This window comes from Podarcis gaigeae (assembly GCF_964106915.1).
Source record: "Podarcis gaigeae genome assembly, chromosome: 3".
Taxonomy (NCBI): domain Eukaryota; kingdom Metazoa; phylum Chordata; class Lepidosauria; order Squamata; family Lacertidae; genus Podarcis; species Podarcis gaigeae.
In genome coordinates this window covers 958042-974401 of record NC_139680.1, presented here as the reverse complement: position 1 = coordinate 974401, position 16360 = coordinate 958042, and the positions used below count along the sequence as shown (strand labels likewise).

General features: G+C 39.6%; 1 protein-coding gene across 1 annotated transcript in view; it reads left to right on the top strand.

Annotated features, from left to right (window-relative positions):
* KPNA3 (karyopherin subunit alpha 3) overlaps positions 1-16360 on the top strand; it is a 41601-nt gene that overhangs the window by 19590 nt on the left and 5651 nt on the right. The window contains exons 8-15 of the mRNA XM_083730459.1: positions 4221-4307; positions 4645-4814; positions 6607-6651; positions 10068-10199; positions 13198-13326; positions 14732-14836; positions 14940-15011; positions 15094-15256. Of these exons, the coding sequence (XP_083586585.1) occupies positions 4221-4307; positions 4645-4814; positions 6607-6651; positions 10068-10199; positions 13198-13326; positions 14732-14836; positions 14940-15011; positions 15094-15256 (903 nt within the window). The remainder of the gene's footprint in view (positions 1-4220; positions 4308-4644; positions 4815-6606; positions 6652-10067; positions 10200-13197; positions 13327-14731; positions 14837-14939; positions 15012-15093; positions 15257-16360) is intronic.

The window sequence follows — 16360 nt, the reverse complement described above, 5'->3', positions numbered from 1 at the left end:
TAGCAAACAAATGTCTACCTGGGAGAAAGCCTGCCTGGTCCTTATGAATTACTTCATTTAAAACTTTCTTAAATCTACTTGCTAAAATGTCTGCAAATATTTTATAATCCACATTTAGGAGGGAGATGGGACGGTAGTTCTTAAGTTGTGTCTTTTCAGTTTCTAATTTAGGTATCAATGTGATGAAAGCTTCTTTCCACGATTCCGGTGCCTTCTTCCCCTCCATAATTTCATTGCAAACCTCCATTAATGGATGTATCAAATAATCTTTCAGTGTCTTATAATATTTGGAGGTAAGCCCATCTGGCCCTGGAGATTTGCCCAATTGCATATTCTGAATGGCTTCTTCAATCTCTTGTTGTGTTATTTTATAATTCAGGATTGTCCTATTTTCTTGAGACAACTTTGGTAATCCATTCCTTATCAAAAATTGTTCTATCTCAACCTCATTTTGCGGCCCTTGAGTATATAGTTGTTTGAAATATCTCTGGAAGCACTTTCTGATCTCCACAGGATTCTGAATATTTCTTCCTTCAATCTCTAGATTTGTGACCGTATTTAATTTTTGTCTCTTTTTCAACTGCCATGCTAACAGTTTTCCACATTTATTTGCCGATTCAAATGATCTTTGTTTCATTAACTTAACTTTCCACTCCACTTCCTGATTTATCAATTTGGAGTATTGTGCTTGGTAAAGTTTAATTTCTCTCAAGATCTCCTGTGACTTCGGTCTCGATCTTAGCTTCTTCTCACATTCTTTAATTTTCTCCAAAATCTTGTCTTTTTTCTCATTCTGTGCTCTTTTCTTTATAGTGTTCTGTTGTATCAGAAACCCGCTCATAACCGCTTTACTTGCATCCCAGATGACTCTTTTTTCCACCGTAGTGTTCAAATTTATCTCAAAATAGTCCTTCAAAGCTTTTTGGGCCTTTTTGGTAATCTCCTGATCGCTAAACAAATTGTCATTCATCTTCCATCTAAAGGAGCCGGTTGGAGTTAGTCTCATATCCATCTTTACGGCATTATGGTCGGAGCAGGTCTTTGGGCAGATTTCCACTTTTCTTGTCTTAGGTGCCAGACCTCTAGTTATCCATATTTGGTCGATTCTTGTCCATGTCAGTTGGGCTTCAGAAAAGAATGTTCCTTCTCTTCCCAGGGGGTTCTTTGTCCTCCAAATGTCAATCAAGTCCATATTGTCAGTCAGTTCAAAAAAAGTTTTAGGTAGTCTGCCATCTTTTGTCACATTTTGGCTATGTGACTTATCCATGTTGGTTGATGCTACCCCATTCATATCTCCCATCATAATGATGTTGTTATAGTCCAGATAGTCCAGCATTATCTCATGCAGCTTCTTATAAAATTCCGATTTCCCCTCATTTGGTGCATAGATTCCTAATATCAAAAACCTTTCTCCTTGGTTTTGTATCTCAATTGCCAAAATTCTTCCTTGCTCATCTTTAAATAAAAATTTTGGTGATAGGCTCTCCTTTGCGTATATCACCACTCCTCTTTTCTTAACTCGGTCCGAAGAGATAAATTCTTGGCCTAATCTCTTGTTTATTAACACTTTTCTGTGGAGCCTAGTCACATGTGTTTCTTGCAAACAAATAATGTCCAATTGTTCTTTCTTCAATACATGAAATATTCTTTTCCTTTTTTCCGGGGAATTGCAGCCGTTAATATTCCAACTCAGAAGTTGCAGAGACATCCTGGACAAATCTGTTATTCCTTTGATGGTGGTGTCTCTTTCTCCTGATCTTCAGATCCCGAAGGTGTAGGTGCAGGCGATGGCCCAGACCCTGAAGGTCTTCCAATCCCTTTCTGAAGGTCCTCTCCGTAAGCACTCAAAAAGTTTTCTTTATCCTCGGCTGTTTTAATTTTCACCTTCTTCCCTCTGAATGTAAAAGATAATCCTTGGGGAAATTCCCACCTAAAAACAATTGAATTGCTCCTCAGCAATCTTACTAACTCAATGTAGGTGGATCTAAGGTCCAAAAGTTGTTTTGGGATATCTTTATAAATTTCTGCTCTTTTGTCCAGAATTTCAAGTGACTTTTCGTAATGTAGGCCTAGTATTTTATCTCTTTCCTCCCTAGATCTCAAAGTAATCAAGCAGTCTCTGGGCCTGTCTTTCCTTGTTAATTTTCCAAGTCTAAAAGCAGTCACAATTTTAAAGTCCTTTTCTTCCTCCAATGGCCAAAACTTGGAAAATTCTTTTATCAGGTACTCAATTAAATTCCCTTGTTCAAGTTCTAATATTGACCTCAATCTCAGATTATTTTCCCGACTCCGTAATTCTATCATAGACAGATAAGCCTGCTGTTCACCAATCTGCTTGTGCAATGGTTTTACCTCCTGCTTTAATTCTTCAGCTTTTTGATTGGCTTCCTCGGCCAATTTGCGGTTTTCTGTAGTGGCTTCAAATAGTTTCCCAATTGATTGTGCATTCAGAGCAACTTGTTCAGTTAGTTTATTAACACTGGCTGTATTTTGATCAATCTTAGCCGTTTGCTCATCCGCCTTTTTATCCAAAGCTTCCAATTTTTCAAAGATTTTATCTAGTACTGAGTTGGATCCTCCTGCTGCCATATCTTCCAGCAAAGGTTGCTCAATTCCTTCTTCCTCTGCCAGCAAAACAGCAGGGACAGATGATCTACGCGGCTGTGAAGTTAAAGTCAAAGTTGTTTGTTTAGCTTTCGCTTTAGCCGCTCTTGTTTTCCCAGTGCCACTCATTCCAGTTCTGTCTACTAGTCAAGGTCAAACTGAGTATGTTCCCATGGGAATCCACCAGCCCAGAGGGTAAACAGCCAGATAGGAGGGAAGGAAAGAGAAAGCAAAGTCACATACAGTTGTAAATCCAAAATCCTCTAGAGGGAATCCAGATATGTTTTGAGGGAAGAGGCCAAATTGTTGAAATCAATAGTTTATAACTCCAGTTAATCCAAAGTTCCAAAACTTCTAAAACGATGTCCCAACAGCCATTAATTTCCAAAGAACCTTCAGTTTTCTTGTAGTTAGCAGAGTTGGTCTTAAAAGCACAACAATGTCTCTAGCAAGTGCCAGAAAAAGTGTTTCAATGTAGCAGTTCCAATAACACTCAGTTTGTAACAGACCAAAGTAACAAAGTGTCAAAGTCTGCAATCTGACAGTTCTGTTAATCAGGCAGTCCGACTGCCTGGGTTTCTCAGTAAAATTGTAATTCCAAAGGAAGAGATAAAACACAGTCCATGCTAAAAAATAAATCACTTAAAAGATTAAATCCTAAATCTCCATGAAAACAGCTCCATTAGATGCGCAGATTGATTGCTTTTAACGCCTCTTCAAAGGCTCCAAACATCAAAGTCCTTTGCTTTAGATCTTAAGCAGAAGCGGAAGACGGACTTCCTGGTTGCGTCTCCCGCTTTTAGCCGAATTTAAAATAATTTAGTCTCCAATTCTTTCTGTCTTTTTTTACTCACGGGTTGTTGCTTTTCAAATCGAATGTTCCCAGGAAAAAAGGTCAGCACTCACCGACAGCGGCTATGCGGCTTCACTCCACAGAACAAGCGATCGACTCACAGCACCCCGCCAGCCCTTCCACGTTCCGAAACCCCTTACGGGGTCCCTTCTTCGTTTCAGGGGGCGCTTCTGGTGCCCGCTGAGTCCCACGACCACAGGCTTTCGCTGCCTGTGGGTTTCCGATGCGGGTCTCTGCTTCGCCGTAGCGGACGACCCGTTTCCGTGGAGCTTCCCCCTCACAGCGCGAGGAGGACCGCCATTGCCGTTCGCGCCGCCTCCCCTTGCAATGTGGAAGATGGAGAAGGGAGGCACTGAGTCTGAAAGAAGTTTATACTAGCTGAAGCCCACATGTTTCCAATACTTAAAATTGTTCTTCCACAGTTGGCTTTTGAAGGGGGACATAATAATTTGAAGGGGGTGGATAGGCCCTTTGACAAAATATACACAGATCTTTGTAATGTGAGAAGACAATTTTAACTTTCTTGATGCTAAATAAAGCCTCCACGTTACTTCAAATTTTTATTTAGAATGTGAATGTCAATATCAATATCTTCTTTCTGTCTGAAAAAATTAATTATGCAAAGGTGCACTTCTAATTTAATTTTGAACAAACATAGAATAATTTCCTGAAATATTAACAGTATAACTTAGTTATGTGAAATTTATCTATTAAAAGAGCTGCATTTTATCATTTCAATGAATCCAGTTTTCTGCTGTTATAGATGCAGTACCTCTCTTCTTAAGACTGCTGCATTCACCACATCAAAATGTTTGTGAACAAGCTGTTTGGGCCCTTGGAAATATTATTGGTAAGTGTTAACTATATTTCTAGAAAAGAAATCACAGGCATTGAAGGCTTTAAAATCATACATTGACATTACCCCATAAAACTATGTTTCCTCTTAAGTTCTCTGAATAGTCCAGTTGATTTAAATAAGAAAACATCCTCAGTTTGGAAAACTTAGATGAAGTTATTCTACAACAAATTGTGCTCTTCAAATTTCCATTGAACCGTAACTTTTGTAGTGTTCGTATGTTACCAGTGGGGGAAACATAGCGCATCAAGACCCCAACATAAGTCACTGCATACATTTCAAGGTTTCTCCATCATGAATGTAATTTTTTGTGAAATTTTCACTTTTGTAGGTGATGGTCCTCAGTGTAGAGATTATGTCATATCACTGGGAGTTGTCAAACCGCTTCTATCCTTCATCAACCCCTCCATTCCCATCACTTTCCTCCGGAACGTCACATGGGTCATTGTAAATCTCTGCAGGAATAAGGATCCCCCACCACCTATGGAGACAGTGCAGGAGGTAAATAAAAAAATTACAACTAAGTATTGTTCCACCTCAGCTTCACTGCAAATCAGTTTTCCCATGATGGTATATGTACTGTGTGCACTTTCTTAATGCATATTTATTTGTATCTCATTCCACTTACTAGTTATTAATTATGGCGGTATCTGAGGCATTTACCTTCCTTCTTGATTTGAAGTCAGAATCTAACTTCAGCAGCTAAACAGTACAGACTAACGAGGCATGTAGTCTTCAAAGAGACAAGAGACCTTGCAGGGAACCACTTATTTAAATAAAAGATGGTTACAGCCTAAAGCACAAGCAGCGATAACTTACATGAGAAACCTTTAGTCAGTGGGATGTGTATCTTATGTAAGAATATATAGGATTATGGGCAAAGTCAACAATTTTTAAAATGAAGCCCTTTCATGGAGCGGTGAGTGTGAGGGAAGTCACCTTCATTCCTCCCAGAAATGCTGGGATGCATGTGTAGTGCCTTCCCTGTGGGTTATTCTTGTGATAAAATTCACTATTCCCCAAGCTGCTCTCCTCCACACAGAAAAAAGATACAGGGAATCTATGTCTCTTCATGTGCAAGTGGGAAAATAAGGTGGCAGTTCTTATTTTAGTTAGATAGATCAGCCTACCTGCCTGCCTGCCTGCCTACAGGAAAGGATCAAATATTGTCACAACTGTTCCAAATAAATTCACAGTCCTGTGCAGCTGCTTTTTAATTTAAAAAAACCCAAACAAACTGTTGAAAGACTGATGGCATCTATAATATGATAGAGGGAGTGATTTAACACTACCTCTGCTTTCCCATGTAGTGGATTCTGTGGCTTAGTGATAACATCTACATTCAGGAATAATGTGAGATGCCAGAATGTTAGCTTTGTACCTCTGGGCTCAAATAGGGAACAAAACAGATTTATGGTGCAGTCTTAACCATGTTTACTCAGAAGCAAGTCCTATTTAATTCAGTGAGGCATACTCCCAGGTAAGTGGGTTTAGGATTGTAGCTTTAGTCCTGCATCGCAGGGGGTTGGACTAGATGACCCTTGGTGTACCTTCCAACTCAACAATTCTGTGACTCGACTAAGAGTGGAATTCACATTGCATGCCGCAGTAAAGCAAGTGTCTCATAGCGCAAGCATTTCTGCTTGCTAAGAGTAAACCACCTCCTTCCTGCATGCTATTCTGAGGGTTCTCCCACCTCCCCAGATCCAATTAGGGGGGTGAAGGGGGAGGAAACTGGGGAAAGCCACATTAACCACATTATCTCCACTGGGGCAACCATATTTTTATCTCCAGCCCTAAATTTCACTACTGCTCTCAGAAAAGTTCACAATATGTAGTTAACTGAAAAACAACATATATAAAAACCATAAAAGTTTATGCGTAAAGGAGAAGCACTGACTGTGGGCCAGAAATGTGATAGCCATTGGCAAACTGGTTGATAAATGTAAATTTTCAATATTATATATGTGAGTTTGCACTCTTTCTTTCTCATAACTTCCTTGTAAAATGAAATTGCTATAGACTTATTTTTACATGATTGAAGCCAGGTATTAAAACTGTGTAAAATGTAGGGCACCAGCTGATTAAGAAACACTTGTTACTGCAGTAAGTAATTGACAGTGTAATCTTGTGCATGTTTATTCAGATGTAAGTCCCACAGTGCTCAGTGGGGCTTACTCCCAGAAAAATGTGCACAGGATTGTAACCACAGATTTGCTTGAGGTTTTATCCACAGTGTGTTTTGGCTTTCCTTAGTATTAATGACCCATTATAATAAACTTATCTTTACCAGATCTTGCCAGCCTTGTGTGTTCTCATATACCATACAGACATAAATGTAAGTAAATGTTGAAATACCTTCTTCTCCAATCCAAGGTTTCCTTTTCGTATTTGAGAGTTTTCTTTCTTAAATTTTGTTTGCATTGTGCCATACAGTAGCTTCTTTGCCTAGAGAGTCTTTCCCCAACGTGGTGTGCTCTAGATGTCTTAGACTACCATGACCAGGGATGAGGGGAGGGTAATTTCATGAAAATGTCAGCTTACAGCCCCAGCCTTCATTTCCATACATTTCCAACATGCTCTATATCACTTGAAATATAATTTTACAAAGTTTCATTATCTGGCTACAGTTTTTCAAAATGGCATTTTACACATGAGTAAACCAACCAGAAGCATTACATGCAAGGTGACTCAGGGGTGGGGAATCTTTTTGGTCACTTCCATTTAGTCACTTGCATATGCACGGAGCTCTCTGAAGCCTCGTGAGAGCCTTCCAGAGTCTGATAAGCAAGGCAGAGTGGTTGAAAGCTTTTTGTACTGGGTAAACTCTGCACAAAAAGAGCTTTAAAAGTCTTCCATGTGTTTAAATTGTGTGATTTCAACTAGCTGGCTATGAACCACGTAAAGTTGAAATGGTGCAAGTTATGTGCATGTAAGCTGTGAGTTAACCTTAAACTTTTTTTTACTATTTAATTTGGCTGCCATTTTATAAACACTTAGAGGAGAGAAATTGCTCTCTAGCACCCTGGGCCTGTCATTCAAATAGACAGATAAAGAATTGTGCTGTTAAATGTTTGTTGTTAACAGAACAAGTACAGTTTACGCTTTGTTTAATCACAATGCATATTTTGCTAGTTCTTTTTTTTATTTTAAAAAAAATCAGTACTAAAAAGATTTTTGTCTTACGTATATCACAAACTGACATTACAAACCACAAGGTTGGTGTTGTTCCCAGTTTATCTGGAAACTTAGTTCTTGTAAGACAGATGACTTGCCTGAGAATCTTAAAATAAAAAAAAATATATTGTGTGTTCAACCTGGTTTCATCTCTTTTGATTGATCTGTAGTTCATAAACACAGTCTGAACTTAGAGAGACATTGTTCACATTTGGAGAAAGCTCCAAGATTGCCATATAGTTTAAATTTCAGGCTTCTTAAAACTGATGTGAGTGGGAATGTACCTGCATATATTCAATGTTCCTTGTAATTAGAGGGGTCAAACCTCCTTCCTGAGACTGTTATTTCTCCTCAATCATGATATGGCATCCAAAACTGCTGTTACCAGTGTGTTCTAACATACCAAATTTAATTCTTAATAATATAATAATAATAAATTTTATTTATATCCCACCCTCCCCAGCCGAAGCTGGGCTCAGGGCGGCTAACAACAGTCAAAATAGTTCAACATTCTAAAAACATCCATTATAAAATTAATTAAAATCAAATTAATGGCAACCATCAAGCAAAATTCTGTGCAGGTTGCCAGAGGAGGGGGTCAGGCTGCGCCCTGACCGAAGGCCTGGTGGAACCGCTCTGTCTTGCAGGCCCTGCGGAAAGATGTCAGGTCCCGCAGGGCCCTAGTCTCTTGTGACAGAGCGTTCCACCAGATTGGAGCCGCGGCCAAAAAAGCCCTGGCTCTAGTTGAGGCCAGCCTAGCCTCTCTGTGGCCTGGGACCTTCATGATGTTTTTATTTGAAGACCGTAAGTTCCTCTGTGGGACATACCAGGAGAGGCGGTCCCGTAGGTACGAGGGTCCTAGGCCATATAGGGCTTTAAAGGTTAAAACCAGCACCTTAAACCTGATCCTGTACTCCACCGGGAGCCAGTGCAGCTGGTATAGTACCGGGTGAATGTGATCTTGCAGTGAAAGCCCCGTAAGGAGTCTCGCTGCGGCATTCTGCACCCGCTGGAGTTTCTGGGTCAGTCTCAAGGGCAGCCCCATGTAGAGTGAGTTACAATAATCCAGTCTGGAGGTGACCGTCGCGTGGATCACAGTGGCTAGGTCGGGGCGAGAGAGATAAGGAGCCAACTGCCTAGCTTGGCGGAGATGAAAAAATGCCGCCTTTGTTATAGCTGTAATCTGCGCCTCCATAGAGAGGGAGGTATCAAAGATTACACCCAAACTCTTAATGGACGATGCTGGCACTAATTGCACCCCCACAAGAGATGGGAGCTGCCCCCTCAATCCCATATCGCTCCGTCCCAGCCAGAGGACCTCTGTCTTCGAAGGATTTAACTTCAACCAGCTCCCACTTTTTATTATACTTTTTATTAAATTGTTCAGATGTTATTTTCCACATTTATGCCCCACATTACTGACAAATGCTCGGGGTGGCTTACAGTCTTGTTTACAATAATATATATAACGTGTGTGTGTGTGTGTGTGTGTGTGTGTGTAAATATATAAACAGAAGATGGCACTTAGACAAATACAGTCGTACCTCGGGATGTACCTCGGGATCGGTTCCAGAGCCCCGTTCGCATCCTGAAGCGAACGCAACCCGCATCTGCCCGTGCGTGGGTCGCGACTCGTTGCTTCCGCGCATGCGAGTGATGTAATTTTGAGCGTCTGCGCATGCACGAGCAGCAAAACCCGGAAGTAACACGTTCCGTTACTTCCAGGTCACTGCGGAGCATAACCTGAAAATGCTCAACCCAAAGGTACTTCAACCCGAGGTATGACTGTGTAAGGAGATAGGAGTGTGGGTACAGTCAATAAGAGGCTAGCCCCCCCCCCAATGAGATGCTTTTGTTGATACACCATGAGTTCAAAAGTGGTTAGTGCACAATCTCATGCTATTTCTACGGTGCTGGTTAGATTCCTGCATCCTATTGCAACATTGTTCTGCACTGGTTTTATCTGAATGTCTGTTTAATCCAGAGCTTTTACGTTAGAAATACATCTTCTGGTCACTTTGGGGGGCAGCTAACCTGCCCTTAGGGCTGTTGGCACTGTTAAATTTTGGTGCTAAAAGAAGACCTAAGAAAAAATCAATTCCTAAGATCATGCTGATATCATTGCTAATCTTTGTGCCGACAGCACCATCTACAGTCGTACCTCGGTATTCAAACATAATTGTTCTAGAAGACTGTTCGAGTTCCAAAATGTTTGAAAACCGAGACGCAAAGGGCGGTCTGCAAATTTAATAGAGAAAATTGAGGGAAAATAACTTAGACACTCAGCAGAAGCCATTCGACTTCTGAGGTGCATTCAAAAACGGATGCATTTACTTCCGGGTTTACGGCGTTTCAAAAAACCAAAACATTTGTCAACAGAGATGTTAGAAAGCCGAGGGACCACGGTACCTTGTTTTCAGCATAAATTATAAACAGTGTGGAGAAAACACAAGAAAACAATTTGAATTCTCTTTCACAGCATGTCATTCATTTCAGACACGTTGTGTAGGGGGATCAATCCCATTTGGGTGTCTGTTGCAATCTTACATTGACAAAGGAAACTTCCCTTCTCTGCAGATCCTTGTGGACACTGTTTGGGCTTTGTCCTACCTGACAGATGGTGGTAATGAGCAAATTCAGATGGTGATAGATTCTGGTGTGGTACCTTTCCTAGTTCCCCTTCTGAGCCACCAGGAGGTAAAAGTTCAGGTAATCATTTTTTGGATGAATTTTATTATAACTGAAATTATCTCCTCTGCATTGTCCAAACCTGATCAGCTTTGTTGTTGTACATAAAAACTAAAGTCAATAATTCAAATGTTAAATCCATTTATTTAAAGACACTTAGACAATGCTTTTTAATTATTCATATGGTCTCTTAAAGTTTCATTAAAAATAGGACAATTTATATTTCTTTTTAAATGTAACCCATGTTTCACTCCACTAGGCTTTATTAAAGCTTAGCTATTGTAAAGAACTTATTCTGTTGCTTCAAAGCTGAATGTTTATAGTGTATGTCTCAGACAGAGCAAGGAGATGATCAATCCAGACAAGGTATCCTCATGGCATAGCTGTTTTGAGGTGTGAAATGAAGGATTTACATAGACAAGGATGAGGGACAGTAAACTGAAACTGAATCCTGGCAGGACAGAGTCCCATGAGTTTGGTGGTTCCTGGGTACTGGAGTTGGGTAATATGCCTGTTCTGGGTGAGGTTGTCATCCATCCTGCAGCCCAAGTTAGGCCTGCCATGCTTCCCCATTTGACCCAAGCCACAACAACCTGCCATACACCTGGCACCATAGATAATGCCCAGTGGGGGGCAGGTGAAACCCTGACTTTTCTGAAAGTGGGTTTGCAGGTTGCAGAGTATGTTTCAATGGACTGTGCTTGCAAAACACTCTGCAAGACCAGTGCAAGCAAAAAGGGGTCATTTGAGCCTGGGAACGTGGGATTCGGCTGACACCAGGAGCGCCTCCCCTACTCGCAGGGAAACCCCTTTTTCGGGGATCCGAAGCAACGTGGGGTGAGCAGCGCGGTGTCTTGAATCGACTGCTATTTTTACGGAGTGAAGCCGCACAGCCGTTGCCGGAGAGCGCTGACTTTTTCCTGTGGACAATTGGACTCTAAACAAGTACCCGTGAGTAGAACGGAAAATTGGATTAAGAAACACTTTAATTTGGCATTGAAGCGGGAAGGTCTAAACAGGAAGTCCGCCTTCCGCTTTTTGTATATAGACTGAAGCAAAAATTGTGCAAGCCAAAGTCTGGAAAGTTGTTTATAAAGACCTAAATTTCCTTCATTTTTAACCATCAAAACCCCTCTTGGAAGCAGGGGAAAAGAGGGGGAATTTTGATTGTTTAAGCCTGCGGAGAGAGAGTAAAGAAAGATAAATTTCCACTGTCTCAAACCTGGGAACGGGGTGTCAGAGACAGAAACTTTTGGGGAAGCCCATCAACTGTGAATGGAATGTTCTTTGACAGATAGTTAAAGAAGAGAAACAAATTGATTCCAAAGTTACCTTTTGCATTTAAAAGAAACAAAAATTTGAAAAATGAAAGTAACTTTCTTTTGCTGGACTTGCCTCAAAAGATGGATACAAATGGAAATTGTTCCCTCTAGAGGGAGGTTGTTAAATTGTTGCTGGAGTCGATCTGGGGATTTCACAGCTGTGGAGATTAGGATCGTGAGACCAGACTCTGACCTTGAACAAAAATGGATGTAGAAGAAGTTTTGGTGTTTGCTTTTTGCAAGACAAACGCTTTGCTGGAGCAGATGCATGAGAAGATGAATTTGATGACTGTTGCAGTTCAAAATTTTGGACTAACAGTGAATACTTATATAGAAACCACTCAGGACCCAACCCTGGAACCTGTTTTGACAGGGCAAGTGCAAATGCAGAAGACAATGGAGGAGGTTGCTGCTGAACCTCAAGCAACACAGATGGATAGAACCGAGGCCCTGCAGGAGCATAAGCCGCTGTTTTTGAAGATTGAACCTGCAGTGGGCCAGGGGGGGTCTGGAGTTGTGGGGGTTCTTAATTTTGGAGGGACTTTGAAACATGCATTTAAATATTTTCTAGACTACCCGGTTGACTGTGGGGAATGGGCTGATCTGTTGAGGGGAGGTGGAGATATTTTGGGGTTGGAGTTTCCCCGAGACCTACTCCTCAATGAGAAAGGAAAGAAATTAAGAAAGAGACCAACAAAAGACAAGGCAAGGTGCTGGTATAAACAAGAAGAAGAATCACAGAAGGGACATGGAAAAGACTTAAGAGCCTCGGACATAAGACTACCAGGTTGATGGACTAGATGGAATGGACAGTAAGGTCTGACATAACCCGAGACCAGGAAGAAGAGACGTTGGATGAAGATTGGAAGAAAGCCTTAAAAATTTATTTTGGGAATTAGGGTAAATTTTATTTTGGGAATTAGGAAAAATGGTGGAATGAAATCATTTGGCTTTAGTAGAAATGATATTATGTTATGTATAAATAAGTATTAAGTTTTAGGATTTAAGGTATTTTATCGTAAGATAAGGTTAAAATAAATTAAGGTAAATTGAATGACAGAATATTGTGAAAGATGAAAAGGATTTGCTGAGTTAATTGATAGGTTAGGCTGTTAAGATAAATTATCCAATAAAAATTGAGAAAGATGGAAAGAATTTGCTGAAACAAATAATTAAACTAGAATACAAAAAGGGAGGTGTGAGGAGGTCGATGAAACAAGTAAATGAAAGACAAAGAGATGAAATATTGGATGTGTTTTATTTTTATTTTTTATTGTTATTGCTGTATTTTTCTTTCTATTTTTATATTTGTTTTCTTTTTTCTATCTATTTTTTATATATTGTAATGTATATGTTGTTAATTTTTTTGCTGTTTGTTTTTTTCTCTTTTCTGTAATCTCTAAACTTTTAATAAATATCATTTTAAAAAAAGAGAAAAAAGGGGTCATTTGATGTCAGGTGATTGACGGGGGATGGTTCTGTCTGCCTGTTGGAAGTCCTCTTGGCTGTGCCACACTATCATTAGTGGCAATCAGAATGCATCCCCTATTTGTTTTTAATTTAAAACAAATACACTTTTAAAAATCTTACACTTTGGGTGAATTCAAATTTTAACCCATATGAACTAACCTAGGGAATGAAGCCTGGACCTCGTAAGGCCATCAAAGATTTTACTAATATTTTTTATTCAAATGTAGACGGCAGCACTAAGAGCAGTTGGCAACATAGTAACTGGTACTGATGAACAGACACAAGTCGTTCTCAACTGTGATGTTCTCTCCCATTTCCCAAATCTTCTGACACATCCAAAAGAGAAAATAAACAAGGTGAGTACTCATTGAATTTTTTCTATGATCTGTTCTTTAGCTTAACAGAACAAGCAGTCTCAGCTTTTGCACTGAACAGGAAAAATTACCCCTTTTCCGAAGAAGAATTTAAATGTCTACTCTGCCCCGGTGCTCCTTGAAAATACATTGTGAAGGGCGGTATAGAATTGCCATCAATAAAGAAATAAGGGATCTAAAAAATGCCAAAGAAAATGTTTCCCTCATTCTACTTTATATTCCATTAATGCATTTTTAATTAGTACGTAGTTGAGTGCTCCCATGAAGTATCATTGTTTGTTTCTGCCATAGCAACTAACTTCTGGAAGGAATTGACTGTGCAGATCCCATTTTGTACACCAGCATTGGAGCAGTGTAAACCTTGAAATCCTTCTTAAGAACTGGGATTAAGCTTCTCAGTGGTAAAGAATTCCAGATATCCCTTTAAGGAAAGCTCATGGTACTCTGATAACTTTTCTTTCTATGTTAAAAATGGATGTAGCTGCTTCAGAGGCCAGAGGATATGGCTCTGTTTTAGTTGATTTCACAGAGTCCTCTGTTCCTTTTTTCTCTTTTTTACTTCTCATTACTTTCATTTCTCTCAATGCAGACTCATTAACTTTTATTTGTTACTCGAGGCAGTCTGGGAAAACAAATGTCTGATACCAAGTCATTTGGGTTTTTATGTGTGGTTAATATACACTCAAGTATTTCAATCCATTTCACACCCTGAAGCTTGCTTTCCAAGAAGCTGTTACAGGTTCACTCATTCCCTGCTTTGGGAACATGTCTTCACGTACTTCTTCCACGCTCCTCTCATGAAGTGTAGACGTGAACACTCAGACTGGTTGGTCAGTGCTTCTTCAATGCTTTGAAACAGGACCCATCTGTAAGCTTCCTCCACCTTTGGAGGACCACTTCTACAGTCACTCCACCTTTTGAAAGGCAACACCTTCCCTCTTGCCAAAGCACATCCTGACTCACAGTCTCCCACAGTTACCTCACTAACCACACCCTCACTAACTACACCCCCCACTCCGCCCAAATTCTGTCTTAAATTTACAACAGATTATACAATATGCACAACTTATCCCATCCTATTCTATTCTATTCCCAACTCATGAACATGCATAAATGCACCATCCACCCAGCTTTTATGAACAAATTTCCAGAAGAAAAGTATCAGTTGCTTGAAATCTCATTTTGTCACCATGCAATGTTTCTATCTGGAAACAGGCTGAAATTAAAAGTTTAAAGGCATGTTGATAAATCATGGGGGTTTTTTATGTTGAAGATTCTGTGTTCAATCCCTTCTATCTCCAGTTAAAAATGTCAAGTTAGCAGGCATTGGTAAATGTCTCTGTCTAAGACAACTTCACATGCAGGGTTTTGTTTTGTTTTATTTCAGGAAGCAGTTTGGTTCCTTTCCAATATCACTGCAGGAAATCAGCAACAAGTTCAAGCTGTAATAGATGCTGGACTTATCCCTATGATCATTCACCAGCTGGCTAAGGTCAGTCAAATGCTGAATCTGGCTGTTTCTCATATTTTTGTTGCAAGATTGTATGTCTACATATATTACTTTGCTAATTTAAATCACCTTTTATATCCTTTAGGGAGACTTTGGAACACAAAAGGAAGCTGCTTGGGCAATCAGCAACTTAACAATAAGTGGTAGAAAAGATCAGGTATGTGTCTTAAGTAGTCAAATTAGTAAACTTGGAACCATTTATAAGGAAGAAATTAATCATAAGTATCTCTTCTGTTTAGGTTGAATACCTTGTGCAACAGAATGTGATCCCACCATTCTGTAATTTGTTGTCAGTCAAAGATTCTCAAGTGGTTCAGGTGGTTCTGGATGGGCTGAAAAACATTCTAATAATGGCTGGTGATGAAGCAAGCACAATAGCAGAAATTATAGAAGAATGTGGAGGTAAGATGTGATTTGGTAAAATGCGATATGCACCTCCAAACAGAGTGTGTTTGGGGTGTGTTTGGTCTTAAGAGAACAGCATTGATAAAGTTGGTGCAACAGAAACCTGGTGGAATAGAGAGAACCAGTGGGGCATTGTTATTTCTGGATACTAGCTCTATAGGAAGTACATTTGAGAAGATTACAGACACAATACCCAGGAGTCCTGAACTAAAGTATTACCATTCAGGTTAGCTATTAGTATAATAATAATAATAATAATAATAATAATAATAATAATAATACCTCACCCATCTGGCTGGGTTTCAGTGTAATGCACCTGAGACAGGGCTAGGAGCCGCCCTGCTACAGAAACTGCAGCCAGTTGCACTGGCCAGTAGAGCAATATCAGAAACTGAAATGGGATATGCACAGATTGAAAAAGAACTGTTGGCTGTAGTGTTCAGAATGGAATGCTTCCGTCAACTTACGTTTGGCCAGACAGTGCACGTCCAATTGGACCATAAGCCACTGGAAACCACTGTACAGAAGCCATTTTTTTTTAAAAAAATGAATATGTATTGGCATTTTCAAGGGACATATAAGAACAAAACCAAGAATAAACAAAAAAATAAAATAACAAAAAATCCAAAAATCCAAAACTTAAAACTAAAAAAAAAAACAATTAAAAGCACATAAAGTTTCAATTACTTATTTTCTTTTAACTTGTTTCTCAGACCTCCTCACACCTCCCCTTCTTGTATTCCAATTTAAGTTATCAGCTCAGCAAGTCCTTAACTTATTTCTCCACTTTAACTTAGTGATTTATTCTAACATGCTGTTATTTTACTTTCCTTCTTTCTTCCATTTCCTCAATTTATTTTTGCAAACCTTATTTTTATTTAATTTAAAAACCAGTTTTAACTTATCCAATTTTACACATCAATACTTATACTTCATTACTTATTCTTAAACCTTTTTCCTAAAGTCGACCAAAATTTCCCTTCCACGGTTTTCCCAATTTCCATACAAATAGTAAAACAAAATAAATACAAAGCAAATTATATTTATATACCCTTTGGATTCCCAAACTCCACCCACCCTTTTCCCGGTTTCAGTCCCCAA